We start from the raw sequence: 10544 nt of genomic DNA on the forward strand, positions 1-10544 counted from the left end.
TATAAAAACTCTTTATTTCAGCTAGTTTCTAAGGCAGCATTACTTCTTTTAATTTAGTTTAACTTGACATACTAAAATAACTAAAACTGAATATATATAAAAAAAAACAAAAAATGACAGACACAACAAAATTACTAAAACTGAGATGATAATGAAAATGGATAATATAAATATAAAAATTGATTTGAAATGTAAAAAAATGAATAAATACGTATTTATAATTGTATCGCAATATCACTGGTTCAAACCCCTATAAGTAACCTTTATAAAAAATACTGTTTTGGTTATATATTTAATAGTTTTTTTTTAGATTTTAAATGTACTTTAATGTTTTATTCATTTATAATTTTTTGAATCATTGCATAATTGTCATTTATTGGAAAAAGCAATACAAAACAAAAACAAAAAAACAGCAGATTTCTTAACACGTTTTTATATTACCTGGCAAATCATATTGATTTTGATATTAAACTTATGATAATGATATTCAAATTCTCAAATCTTAAGAACACGAAACGGTTTGTTTCAGTTCGATTCGGACATGTCCAAAAGTAATGTTTTTCGGTGAGTAGGTTGGATTCAGTAACTGCTTTGACTTTGATTCAGTGAAAGATTTAAAATTATTTAAACCAGGGATTGTTTTGAATATTCAAATTCATACACAATCACTAGTATTTGCACTTAAATATTTGTGTTTTTTCCCCCCCCAGACAATAAAGCAGCTACAGCAGAGGCTTGCAGAACTCAAGAGGACACTGCAGAAAGAGCTGGTTCGTATGTTTATTCAGAAGCATTAAAGTCCACATCAGCTGTCGGTACGCATTTCCTCACAGAGTGCTTGTGCAACAGAAACTGAAGCCAGATCCTGACTCTGAGATGAAGGAGAGACTCCAGGAAGGCAGGCAGGAGAGATCAGCTGATAAGACGGTCTCAGAGACACAGATGCCCGCCACAGCTCCAACCTCAGCTCCAGGACTCCCTCAAACTTCAGGCCCACCTCCCATCACCTCCAACACCACAGTCACCAACAGTTCAGACCTCACAGACACAAGAGAGATCAACTTTGAGTACCTCAAACACGTGGTGCTGAAGTTCATGTCCTGCAGAGAGGCAGAGGTGAGGGCTTGATGGGTATCTGACCTGTTTGCTACACTAGACTGATGTAATTAGTGTTTCTTGCTAAGGTGTCATTTATTACTGCTGATCATTCTTGGAGTTAGGTATTAAAGCAGACTCCTAGAAATAAGTATTAACCTTTAGTTTGTATCCTGGCAGATGATTAAGTGACCAAGTGGGGGAAAAAACCCATATACTACCATCCAAATGTTTTGTCTGTTAGTTTTTTTTTTTTTTTTTAAATAGATCACCCAGAAATGAAAGTTTGCTAAAAATCTACTCACCCTTGAGACATCCAAGATGTAATTGAGTTTTTTCAGCTGCAGTGAATGGGTGCCGTCAGAATGGGAGTCCAAAAAGCTGATAAAAACATAATAATCCATAAATAATTATGGATTATGGACTGGTATTTTGGCCAGAAGTGATGGTTTAAAGTTAAAATGCCTTAAAGATTAATCTGTTTCTTACAAACACCGCTTTTCACATTACAATACATTAATTAATAGACTGGAGTTGTGTGGATTACTCGTGGTTTGAGTTTTTATCAGCTTTGGACTCTTATTCTGACGGCACCCATTCACTGCAGAGGATCCTTTGGTTACCAAGTAATGTAATGCTGAATTTCTCCAAATCTGTGCTAATGAAGAAACAAATTTTCAGCAAATGTACATTTTTGGGTGAATTCTGTTAATAGTTTTATTCAGCAGGGATGCTGTAAATTGACAAAAAGTGACAGTAAGGACATTTATAATGTTACAAAAGATTTATATTTAAAATAAACGCTGTTCCTTTGAACTTTCTATTGATCCAAGAATCCTGAAAAAAGCATTACATTTGCAAAAACATATTAAGCACATCCGGTCGTCCTTTGTTGCAGAAGCATTTAATTTATAATGCAGATTAATGGAGCCACGGTGTCCTATAAAAGATTTTCTGGTACATTATTTACCCTAATTCACCTCTTCAATACAGTTGGTGTGTGCATCACTGATTTTCAAACACTAGAGAGTCCTCTGCTAACTCTTCACTACAGCAGTATAAGTGTTGCTTGTATGAATTCTCCCATGAGAGGTTACCTCTCTCTGAGTCTCTCTGTCTCTCTCTTCAGGCTTTCCAGCTCATCAGAGCCATTTCTGTACTTCTGCATTTCACAAAAGAAGAAGAGGACATGCTCAAACAGACACTGGAGTACAAGGTGTGTGAGAAACAAACGTATATGCATAAATCTGTAAGTATGATGGAGGTCAGCCTGCGTTCTTCTCTAGCCTCATCACACCCAGCAGTGCTCTCCTCCGCACCCATGAGCTAACTCGGCCACTCTGCTAAGGCAGCTAACAATGTGGGTCAGGATATCTGGCTCACCGCTCTGAATCAAACCAATAGCACTCAGTGACACGGTCAGGAATAGCAGCTGGCAGGTATTTATAGCTCACCCCAGCAGCAGTGCTGGAAATCACCGCACATCACTGTGCTACATTACGCTCACCGCTTCAATCCCTGCCGCCCCTTTTCAAAGGTACCCTGTGGCCTATGTGGAGGATTTGTGGAAAAGGTTGATTGTTTTAATACAGAAGTTTAACTTTATTTGAAATCGGGTTAAATGTCACTAGTAATGTACATATGTTTTTTTTTAATGATCAGAAAAGCAGAATATGTAGCATTTATTATTTTTCACTTCTCTCTCTCTCTTTGCGCAATCTCGAAAGGGGAATAGTGATTCGTCTTTTCTACTGTAGATTTATAATTTAATTTTAAACATCTTGTAGATTGAAGCTGTTGTGTTAGTACTATTTCTAAAAGCAGGCGGCATAATCATATTAGTTACAGGCCGAAACATGAAAATAATCAGCTATTGGCATCAAAAAGTGGATAATTATTTATTTAAATAGTTAATAATTGTTGTAATAATTCTAAACAATAATAATAATTTTTGATAATAAACATTCCCATTATTATTATTAAATTAATACATTAATAATATTATTGTTATTAATAACTATAAATATATTAATGATAATTGACTGTGTATTTACTGTTAATTATCAGAAGTATGTGTTCAGTAATCACATTAAACATAATGTACACTACCGTACAGTAAGATGTTTGTATTTGAAAAGTCTCTTAGACTCACCAAGGCTGCAATTAGTTGATCAAAAATACAATAATATTGTGAAATATTACGATTTAAAATAAGTTTAGTTTTTTTGTATATGTTTTTCAAAGGCAATTTATTCCTGTGATGCAAAGCTGAATTTTCAGCATCATTACTCCAGTCTTCAGTGTCACATGATTCTTCAGAAATCATTCCAGTGTGCCGATTTGCTGCTCAAGAAACATTTCTTATTATTATCAATGTTGATAACAGTTGTGCTGCTGAATAAAAGTATTCATTTCTTTAAAAAAACTGTACTGTACTGTAACTATTTTGAAGTAAGTTAACGGTAAACAAACAACTTAAGAAATTCAGTAAAGTTTCTATAGCAGTGCATTCCTAGTCACAACATTCTCAAACATCTTATGCACAGATGAAACGAGGTGGCGAGATTTCTGTGTTTTTTAAATGATAGAAGCGCTGTTTAAGTCTTAATGTTTTATGTGCGTTTCAGATGTCATGGTTTGGTTCCAAGCCCACACCCAAAGGTATCATACGGCCTTCCATCTCAGGAACCTCTAGTTGGAGCTGAGAGACAAATACTCTGAAAAAAAGTGAAATAGTGAATGATCTCAGTAGAAAACTACTGACGTCTGGAGGGAGCAATTGCCGACTCCGCAGTTTCAGTCTCTGCCTCAACAGTTCCTATGTAGCTCATGCCCTTTAAACAATGGGACACAAAACAACTCTCTCCATTTTTCACTAAAATATTGCAGGGACTGGAAACAAATGCTTTATCAACATCTTTTCGTGACTGGGGAATTTCATCTTTTAAGTAATGGTTAAAAGGCATCATCCGTCTCATTCATATCCTCCGTAGTTTCTACAACTGCTGTTTCCAACATCCTTCAACTGGAAAAGGATGGAAAACGATTCTTATTTTCATTTACTTTTTTTGGAACTCCAATCTGAGCTCCTTGAAATCACGGTTGGGGGAATCATATGCGCTGCTCTATTTCAGTGGTCCTCATATAGACAACAAACGCATGCCCTTTTCCTCCAATACCGGACGTCAGTGAAAATCAGGAATGGGATTTCACATACTGTTGTGATTTTGAATATGTGGAAGCATCTTTCTTTAATCTGCCTTGTTTATGTGTAAATTACAGTTACGTACATTCCATACAAGTATTTATATATGAATACCTGTATATAAGTGATGAGGATTTATAAATCAGTGGATACATACCTTAAGGTTTTTTTCTTTTGTCATCATACACATGCATTAGTCTCAAAACTGTGATCATATGAGTGTGTATGTGCGTATATGCGTGCGAGATTCTTCACTGTGGGCTTGAAACTGTAATATAAAGGCATATATGCACAGACTGAGGAAACAAGCATGCATGCCTTATACCGAATGCTTTGATTGGACTTTGGTTTTGAGTGTATACTGAAGCATTTGAGTACACTTGAAGCCTTAACATTCAAGGCTAACTGCATTTCTATTTCTCTGAGAACATGTCAAAAGAAACATCTCTCCTTTTTCCCTGTGAAAACAAAGTGGTTTTGAGTCAGAGCCAGTGTTTTGCTGTCAGAACAATGTAATTTTGTGTGTTTTAACACTTCAAGGCCACATCAGCACTAAGGTTAACACTCTGAATGACACTCTTCTGGTAAAAATAGCTGAATATCTCTGCGGTATGATTAACGTGTTACCTGTTTTTAGAAAAAGAATCCCAAAGATTTCTGTTTTATGTAAAGACTGATAGAACTCCTATTATGAAGTTTGAATCAGTCGATTCTGAGAATTTGTTTTGCCGTAAATGAAGGTTCTCTGGAAAATGCAGATAAATGGCCTGTGTATGAACCGCTTCGGAATGAGATTTTTATAGAAAGATCCAAAATGCACTTTTCTACAACTGTATTCATGTTTTGGTTGATGTTATGATACTGTAGCCGTCACAGTATCCATTGCATCTGCTTTCAGCAAAATACCACTACATCCGTACTTTGGTTTCACTTCATGGTATGTCAGGAATATCAAAACTTGACAAAAATTAAAATCTTTCTCAGTGACTTTGTCTGAAGACACATTTGTGCGTCTGTGTGGTTACCAGTGCTGACTAAAGTGCTTTTGTTCAGTGGATCTGAAAGTGATGAGAAAGCATTTCTGAATCATTTGCAGACCAGAACTAACAGAAGATCAATGATCAGAGACCTTTGTAAGACCAAGTAAAGAAAATGTCTAGGGAGCGCACAATGAGTTGAATTAGCAACACTGCAAAATGTGAAATTACAGCTTCCAACAAATCTACATTGCTTTTTAAATGATTTTCCAAAATAAAAAAAAAATAGCTTAGTTCGAATAGCTCTGCTCTCAAACACTAGAATATGGAAATAATTTTTACTGTACCATCTGATCACACCACAAAAAAAGTGACATTCGTAAGCAGCATTTGTTGTTTTCCAGTGCAAATGTCTTAAATATTCTGAAATCAAGATCCATGTACTTGAGAAGAAAAGTCTTCGTTTCCTCAGAAATGTATTAAAATGAGGCGAGTTTATGATTTCAACAAGAACAAATATCTGCCAATGAGCTTAAAAAAATTCATACCTCACTGGCAGATATTTGTTCTTACTCTATACACTTAATTGTATTCAGTTTCTCAGAAAACGACTAAATATCTTCATTTTGCATCTCAAGTAAATGGATCTTGATTTAAGGATGTTTACATATTTGAATTGATGTAAAAAAATACTGAGGATTTTTGTTTTTTTGGGTGTACTATTAACTTAAGTATACTGTTACTTTTCCAAATAACTGGACATAGCAAAACCGGTTAAAAGGTTCCTATAGAGGTGCAAAATAAAGAACCAGACATGACTGATATGCATATTAGGACAGAATTTTTTATTTTTATTCTAATGAAGATATAAACTGAAAAAGTGTCTAAAAAGTATGTCCCTGAGAAGTTTATCAGATCTGTAACTTATTTTAGTATCACTGAAATACAATTGCAATAGTTTTACTAGTTTTTATTAATAGTTAGAATTCATTTTTATTTACAGATTTTCAAGTTTCTGTAATTTTTTTATATTTTTCTATCGGTTTTATTTTTTGTTATTTTAGTACATTAAGATAAACTACATGAAAATGAGAGATGTTAATCAATTAGCTGCAATAAGTTTTTTTTTTTTTTTTTTTTTTTTTTTTTAATTAGGTTCCCCTTTTTTTGTCTTCCCCTTTTAAAAAAAAAAAAAAAAACCCGCAAATACAACTTTCATATTCATCACAGTATTTCGTGTCCTGAAACTGCTGATCAAGGCTTAGACAGCAAAGTCTCGTCATGAGACTCATCGTCCTTCCGTCGCACAACCGTTCACCTTCATTAGTCGAGAATCGTGTCTTCCGTAATAACATATTGAAGAATCAATCATTTACATTAAATATCATACAGTATCTCTGCTTTTGAGTGAAATAATCGGTTGAGCATGAGTGGTTTCCCCCCAGATAAGGTTGAGTTGTGAAAGAAGAAGCTGTCCGTGTCTAAGAAAGAGAAACAAATCCCGTGGCTGGTTAGCTCTCGATTTCTTTCGGCTTCTCAGACAGATTTTCTCGCAGTCAGCACCCGTACGATGGACCCCAGACCCCCCACAGCGAAAGCCTGAGTGAGAAGACAATAACACAAATAGACGTGTGAGATGAAAAACATACTCCAAGATCAAGTCTCTTTAATCCATAGACCGACCTTTTCGTGCCACTGGAGCAGGATGGCGCTGCTGTTGTCCGAGGGCTTCTCGAAGCCTCTGTAGATGTACTTCATCAGCAGGTCCACTCCGTTCTTGTCCAGAGACTTCACGGCCGGCTCGATATCGCTGCTCTTGAATGCAGTCAGCACTCGTAACACCACCACCTGTGCCCGCTCCTGAGAGAGGAGGTGGAGGGAGCGCAACAAACAAGTGCAGGAGGTGAAAAAGACAAACACTAATCAAAAAGAGAAATTCTATATGCACTCGATGGACGCATAATAACTAGTGATGCACCAAAATATAATTTCAACAAAAATTCTTATATATGTAAATCTAGTATTTTAATGTTTACACCATTCATTCCATTCACACTCCAAAGGCAAATGAACAGCACATTTCAGACACATGACATGTCATTGCTATGACAATCTGTTATGCATAAATAGGGCCCCTAATAACAGTGTTCTTGAACATCTGAAAGCAATGCATCAAACTGTCTGACGTCTGAGTAACAGAACTGGCTCTTACTTTCACTGCTGGATTCTTGGAGTTGATTGGTGGATTCCTCAATGCGATGTGAAATGCTGTCATCATGTCCCCTGTGCATCAGTTAGTTTAGGAAAGCTGACCGACCAATCAGAGACTCTCAAAAACCCCAAAGAGCATTCTTTAGATGTGGAGTAAATCTTGTTTTTAGTGCGGTTAAAACTTTGGAAAATATTCAAAAAGTTTACAGAGAAGCTGGTGTTAAAAACAACGTATCTGGCATTTGTCTCACTGGTTGATTACGAATGAGGTTTAAATCTGAAGCTTGTAATTTTTCTCGTGTTAAAATACTTCCTCCTATATGCAGAGACAACTAAAAATAAATCATTTATAGTTCTCTGAAAAGTGTAAACTGTTTCTCTGTGGCATATAAAAACATTGTTCTGTTTAATCAGCCCGAGCAGCCCGAAACAGCAACACTTTTGGGGCGGGACTATGTCTTTTGTCCAACCAATGGATGATGAGGTGCGAGTGTTCAAGAAACCAGTTTGAAAACAATCATTATTACGCACTTAAAGATTTCAGAGATCTGAGTATTAATATTCACTACCTTTATGCACAAAATCATCCTCCTTTAAAGAAATCAATAATGATCAAAAGAAAATGCAAAACCGACACTATAATAATCCATATGCTGATGACACAAACATGCAATTCATGTCTTTATTATATTAGAGGGTGAGATGTCCGATTCAGACCTCTTAAGCTCTTACAGTCTAAAAATGTGCACCAGAAATGGATCGTTCCAGTTACAACCGCTGATGACCTGATTAAATAAATGACATTCATGCACAGCTGGGGGGAAAGAGGGGGAGTTTTTTTCAATGAAACAAAATAATTGCTTTCTGATTTGGCAACACTGGTGTGTCACTTAAAAACACAACCGAAGACTATATATCACGTCAAAACTGCATGACCATGTCATATTCAAGGTTATTCTAAGGATGTAAAAAACTAAAATGAAACTAAAATGTCCGTGGCACCAAAAGTAAACTAATAAAAAAAAAATATTTTCAGTCAGTGTAATATCAAAATAGCCCTCAAAAAATTTAAAAACATAATGTAATTGATCTATAAGTTAAAAACTGATGTTTACTAAACTAAAGCCAGAAAAAAATTATCTTAAAAAAACTTAATCAGAGTGATAACTTACTGGAGATTGAAATAAAACAGAAATAAACTAGAAATAAAAAAATTATATATATATATATCTATATATATATATAACCGAAAATTTCAAATACTTATATTATAAAATATTTTAAATAACATAAAATAACTAGAAAGGAAAGTAATCAGCACCACCAATAACTCCACTAAATAAACTGTTACTTTAAATACAAAACAGCAATATTTTTTTATAAACCTAAAACTGTCCAACATCACACGCACTGTGCACCTATTAGACAGGTTCACTATTATTAACGTTCACTCTATGACTGGCTGAACTCACAGTGATCTGTCTGTCTGTCTAGACACCGGACAGCACTTCTGGACATCACAGGGGCGCTGATGCCTCGGTAGGCAGCTGACTGGGGTTTGAGACACAACCTGTGCGTAAATCATGCATGAGCTACATCTAAACTAGGACCAGGCTGTTTTTGGGTGACCTTAAGAGAGATGAACTTCCTCCTGGCATGTTTTACAGAGATGATAAACACGACCCGTCAGTATGATCGAGCATGACAGCAGCACTGGTCTGAAGGATATTGCCTGATCAGATGGTCCACCTCGCACGCGTCCGGTCCCTGCTGCTCGGCCGCCTCGTCCTGCTCGTCCACGAATTTATTCTCGTCGTATTCGTCGATGTCGACTCCCCGGAATCGTGAGGACAGGGTGTTTTTCGCCATGAGGAGGAGGAGCAGCTTCAGTCAGTCACGCGAGTCCGGGAATGTGCGATACTGGGAGCGACCTGCAGCCGCGCGGATGCGAGTGTGTCTCCGCTTCCCTCAGTGCCGAGAGCCGAAGACGCGGCGCGCCGTGAGTGGGTTCATCTGTCAGCAGGAAGGTGCGGCTGTTACCTCTCCCCCAGCGAGAGCATCTCCACACATTCCTGCAGAGCGGACACAAATCCCGACTGGAGCGGAAACGGAATTGCACGCCACGGTTACGCTGTCACACTGTGTTTCCGTTTCCTGTGATGCAGCGATGGAACCTGCAGCTTATATATTAAGGCAGGGGTGTGCAGAGTTTAGATTCAACCCTGCTTCAGCACACATACCATGCAGTTTTCAAACAAGCCTGAAGGACTGGTGTGTTTAATTAGGGTTGAATCTAAACTCTGCAGGGCCCCGGTCCCCCAGGAACTGAGTTTGACAGAGCCCTGTTTTAAGCTATGCATATTCTACAACATAAACAACACCAAGAGAAATGCTTATTCGTAACATACAATAACGACTGCTATTTATGTATTTATTTAGGCCTATTATTATCATCATAATTATAGTACATGCTCATATCTTTTTTGTTTTTATGTACAACTTCTCTAATAATATTAATAACTGTACAATATGCATTTTCTATCCAGTGGCCACTGATATATGGTATGTTATTATATACACTGTATATTTACATTTGAAAAAAAAATATTTCCTCTTTATGAAATTTTCTTTCAACTCAAAACACATTGGCATCTTATAGATTTTAGCATAAACAACATGAAGAGAAATGTTCATTTAGGCTATTTATTTACATTTTATTTATTTGTTTATAATCATAATACATGGTCTAATATCCTTTTTGTTTTCATCGTATCAATCTAATAAAATTCTAATAATATTAACAACTGTGCAATATTCCTGTTCTATCCAATGGCTACTGAAATATGTTATTATAATGTATTACTCTGTTCATCAATAGTAATCATCATCAAAATCATCATTATACATGCCGAAATATATTTAGTTTTCATGTTATGTATATACAACTCTAATAGTTTTATTAACTGCAATATGCTTTTTCAATCCAATTGCCATTGAAATATATCATTATACGACTTTTTAAAGTTGCAAACTGTTTATTTTCCTCCTTATGAAAT

General features: G+C 36.1%; 2 protein-coding genes across 3 annotated transcripts in view; one reads left to right on the plus strand and one right to left on the minus strand.

Moving 5' to 3' along the window:
* The window catches only part of LOC107571140 (golgin subfamily A member 1-like), a 25874-nt gene extending 20593 nt beyond the window's left edge, over nt 1-5281 (plus strand). Inside the window, exons 15-18 of the mRNA XM_016257425.1 lie at nt 711-770; nt 850-1116; nt 2225-2311; nt 3723-5281. Coding sequence (XP_016112911.1) covers nt 711-770; nt 850-1116; nt 2225-2311; nt 3723-3800 — 492 coding nt within the window. The 3' untranslated portion in view covers nt 3801-5281. The remainder of the gene's footprint in view (nt 1-710; nt 771-849; nt 1117-2224; nt 2312-3722) is intronic.
* Nucleotides 5282-6468: 1187 nt separating this feature from the next.
* Nucleotides 6469-9681, minus strand: LOC107571143 (actin-related protein 2/3 complex subunit 5-like protein). 2 transcript variants are annotated; one of them, XM_016257428.1, is made up of 4 exons: nt 9218-9681; nt 7490-7562; nt 6961-7137; nt 6469-6758 (listed from the first exon to the last, which is right to left on the minus strand). In XM_016257428.1, the coding sequence occupies exons 1-4, from the start codon at nt 9355-9357 to the stop codon at nt 6642-6644; spliced, it is 507 nt and encodes a 168-aa protein (XP_016112914.1). In that variant the 5' UTR covers nt 9358-9681; the 3' UTR covers nt 6469-6641. The 2 variants fall into 2 exon arrangements, with proteins under 2 accessions (XP_016112914.1, XP_016112915.1); XM_016257429.1 differs by having other exon boundaries at nt 6469-6876; nt 9218-9657.
* Nucleotides 9682-10544: the final 863 nt, after the last annotated feature.

This window comes from Sinocyclocheilus grahami, unplaced genomic scaffold, assembly GCF_001515645.1.
Source record: "Sinocyclocheilus grahami isolate Dianchi unplaced genomic scaffold, SAMN03320097.WGS_v1.1 scaffold1552.1, whole genome shotgun sequence".
Taxonomy (NCBI): Eukaryota; Metazoa; Chordata; class Actinopteri; order Cypriniformes; family Cyprinidae; genus Sinocyclocheilus; species Sinocyclocheilus grahami.

Excerpts from the sequence above, each read along its gene's own strand:
- LOC107571143 (XM_016257428.1), bottom strand. The coding sequence starts at position 9,357 with ATGGCGAAAAACACCCTGTCCTCACGATTCCGGGGAGTCGACATCGAC. Across the intron at positions 7,563-9,217 it reads GTGGACCATCTGATCAGGCA|AGGGGACATGATGACAGCAT; the intron begins ATATCCTTCAGA and ends TAACTGATGCAC. Across the intron at positions 7,138-7,489 it reads CCAAGAATCCAGCAGTGAAA|GAGCGGGCACAGGTGGTGGT; the intron begins GTAAGAGCCAGT and ends CTCCTCTCTCAG.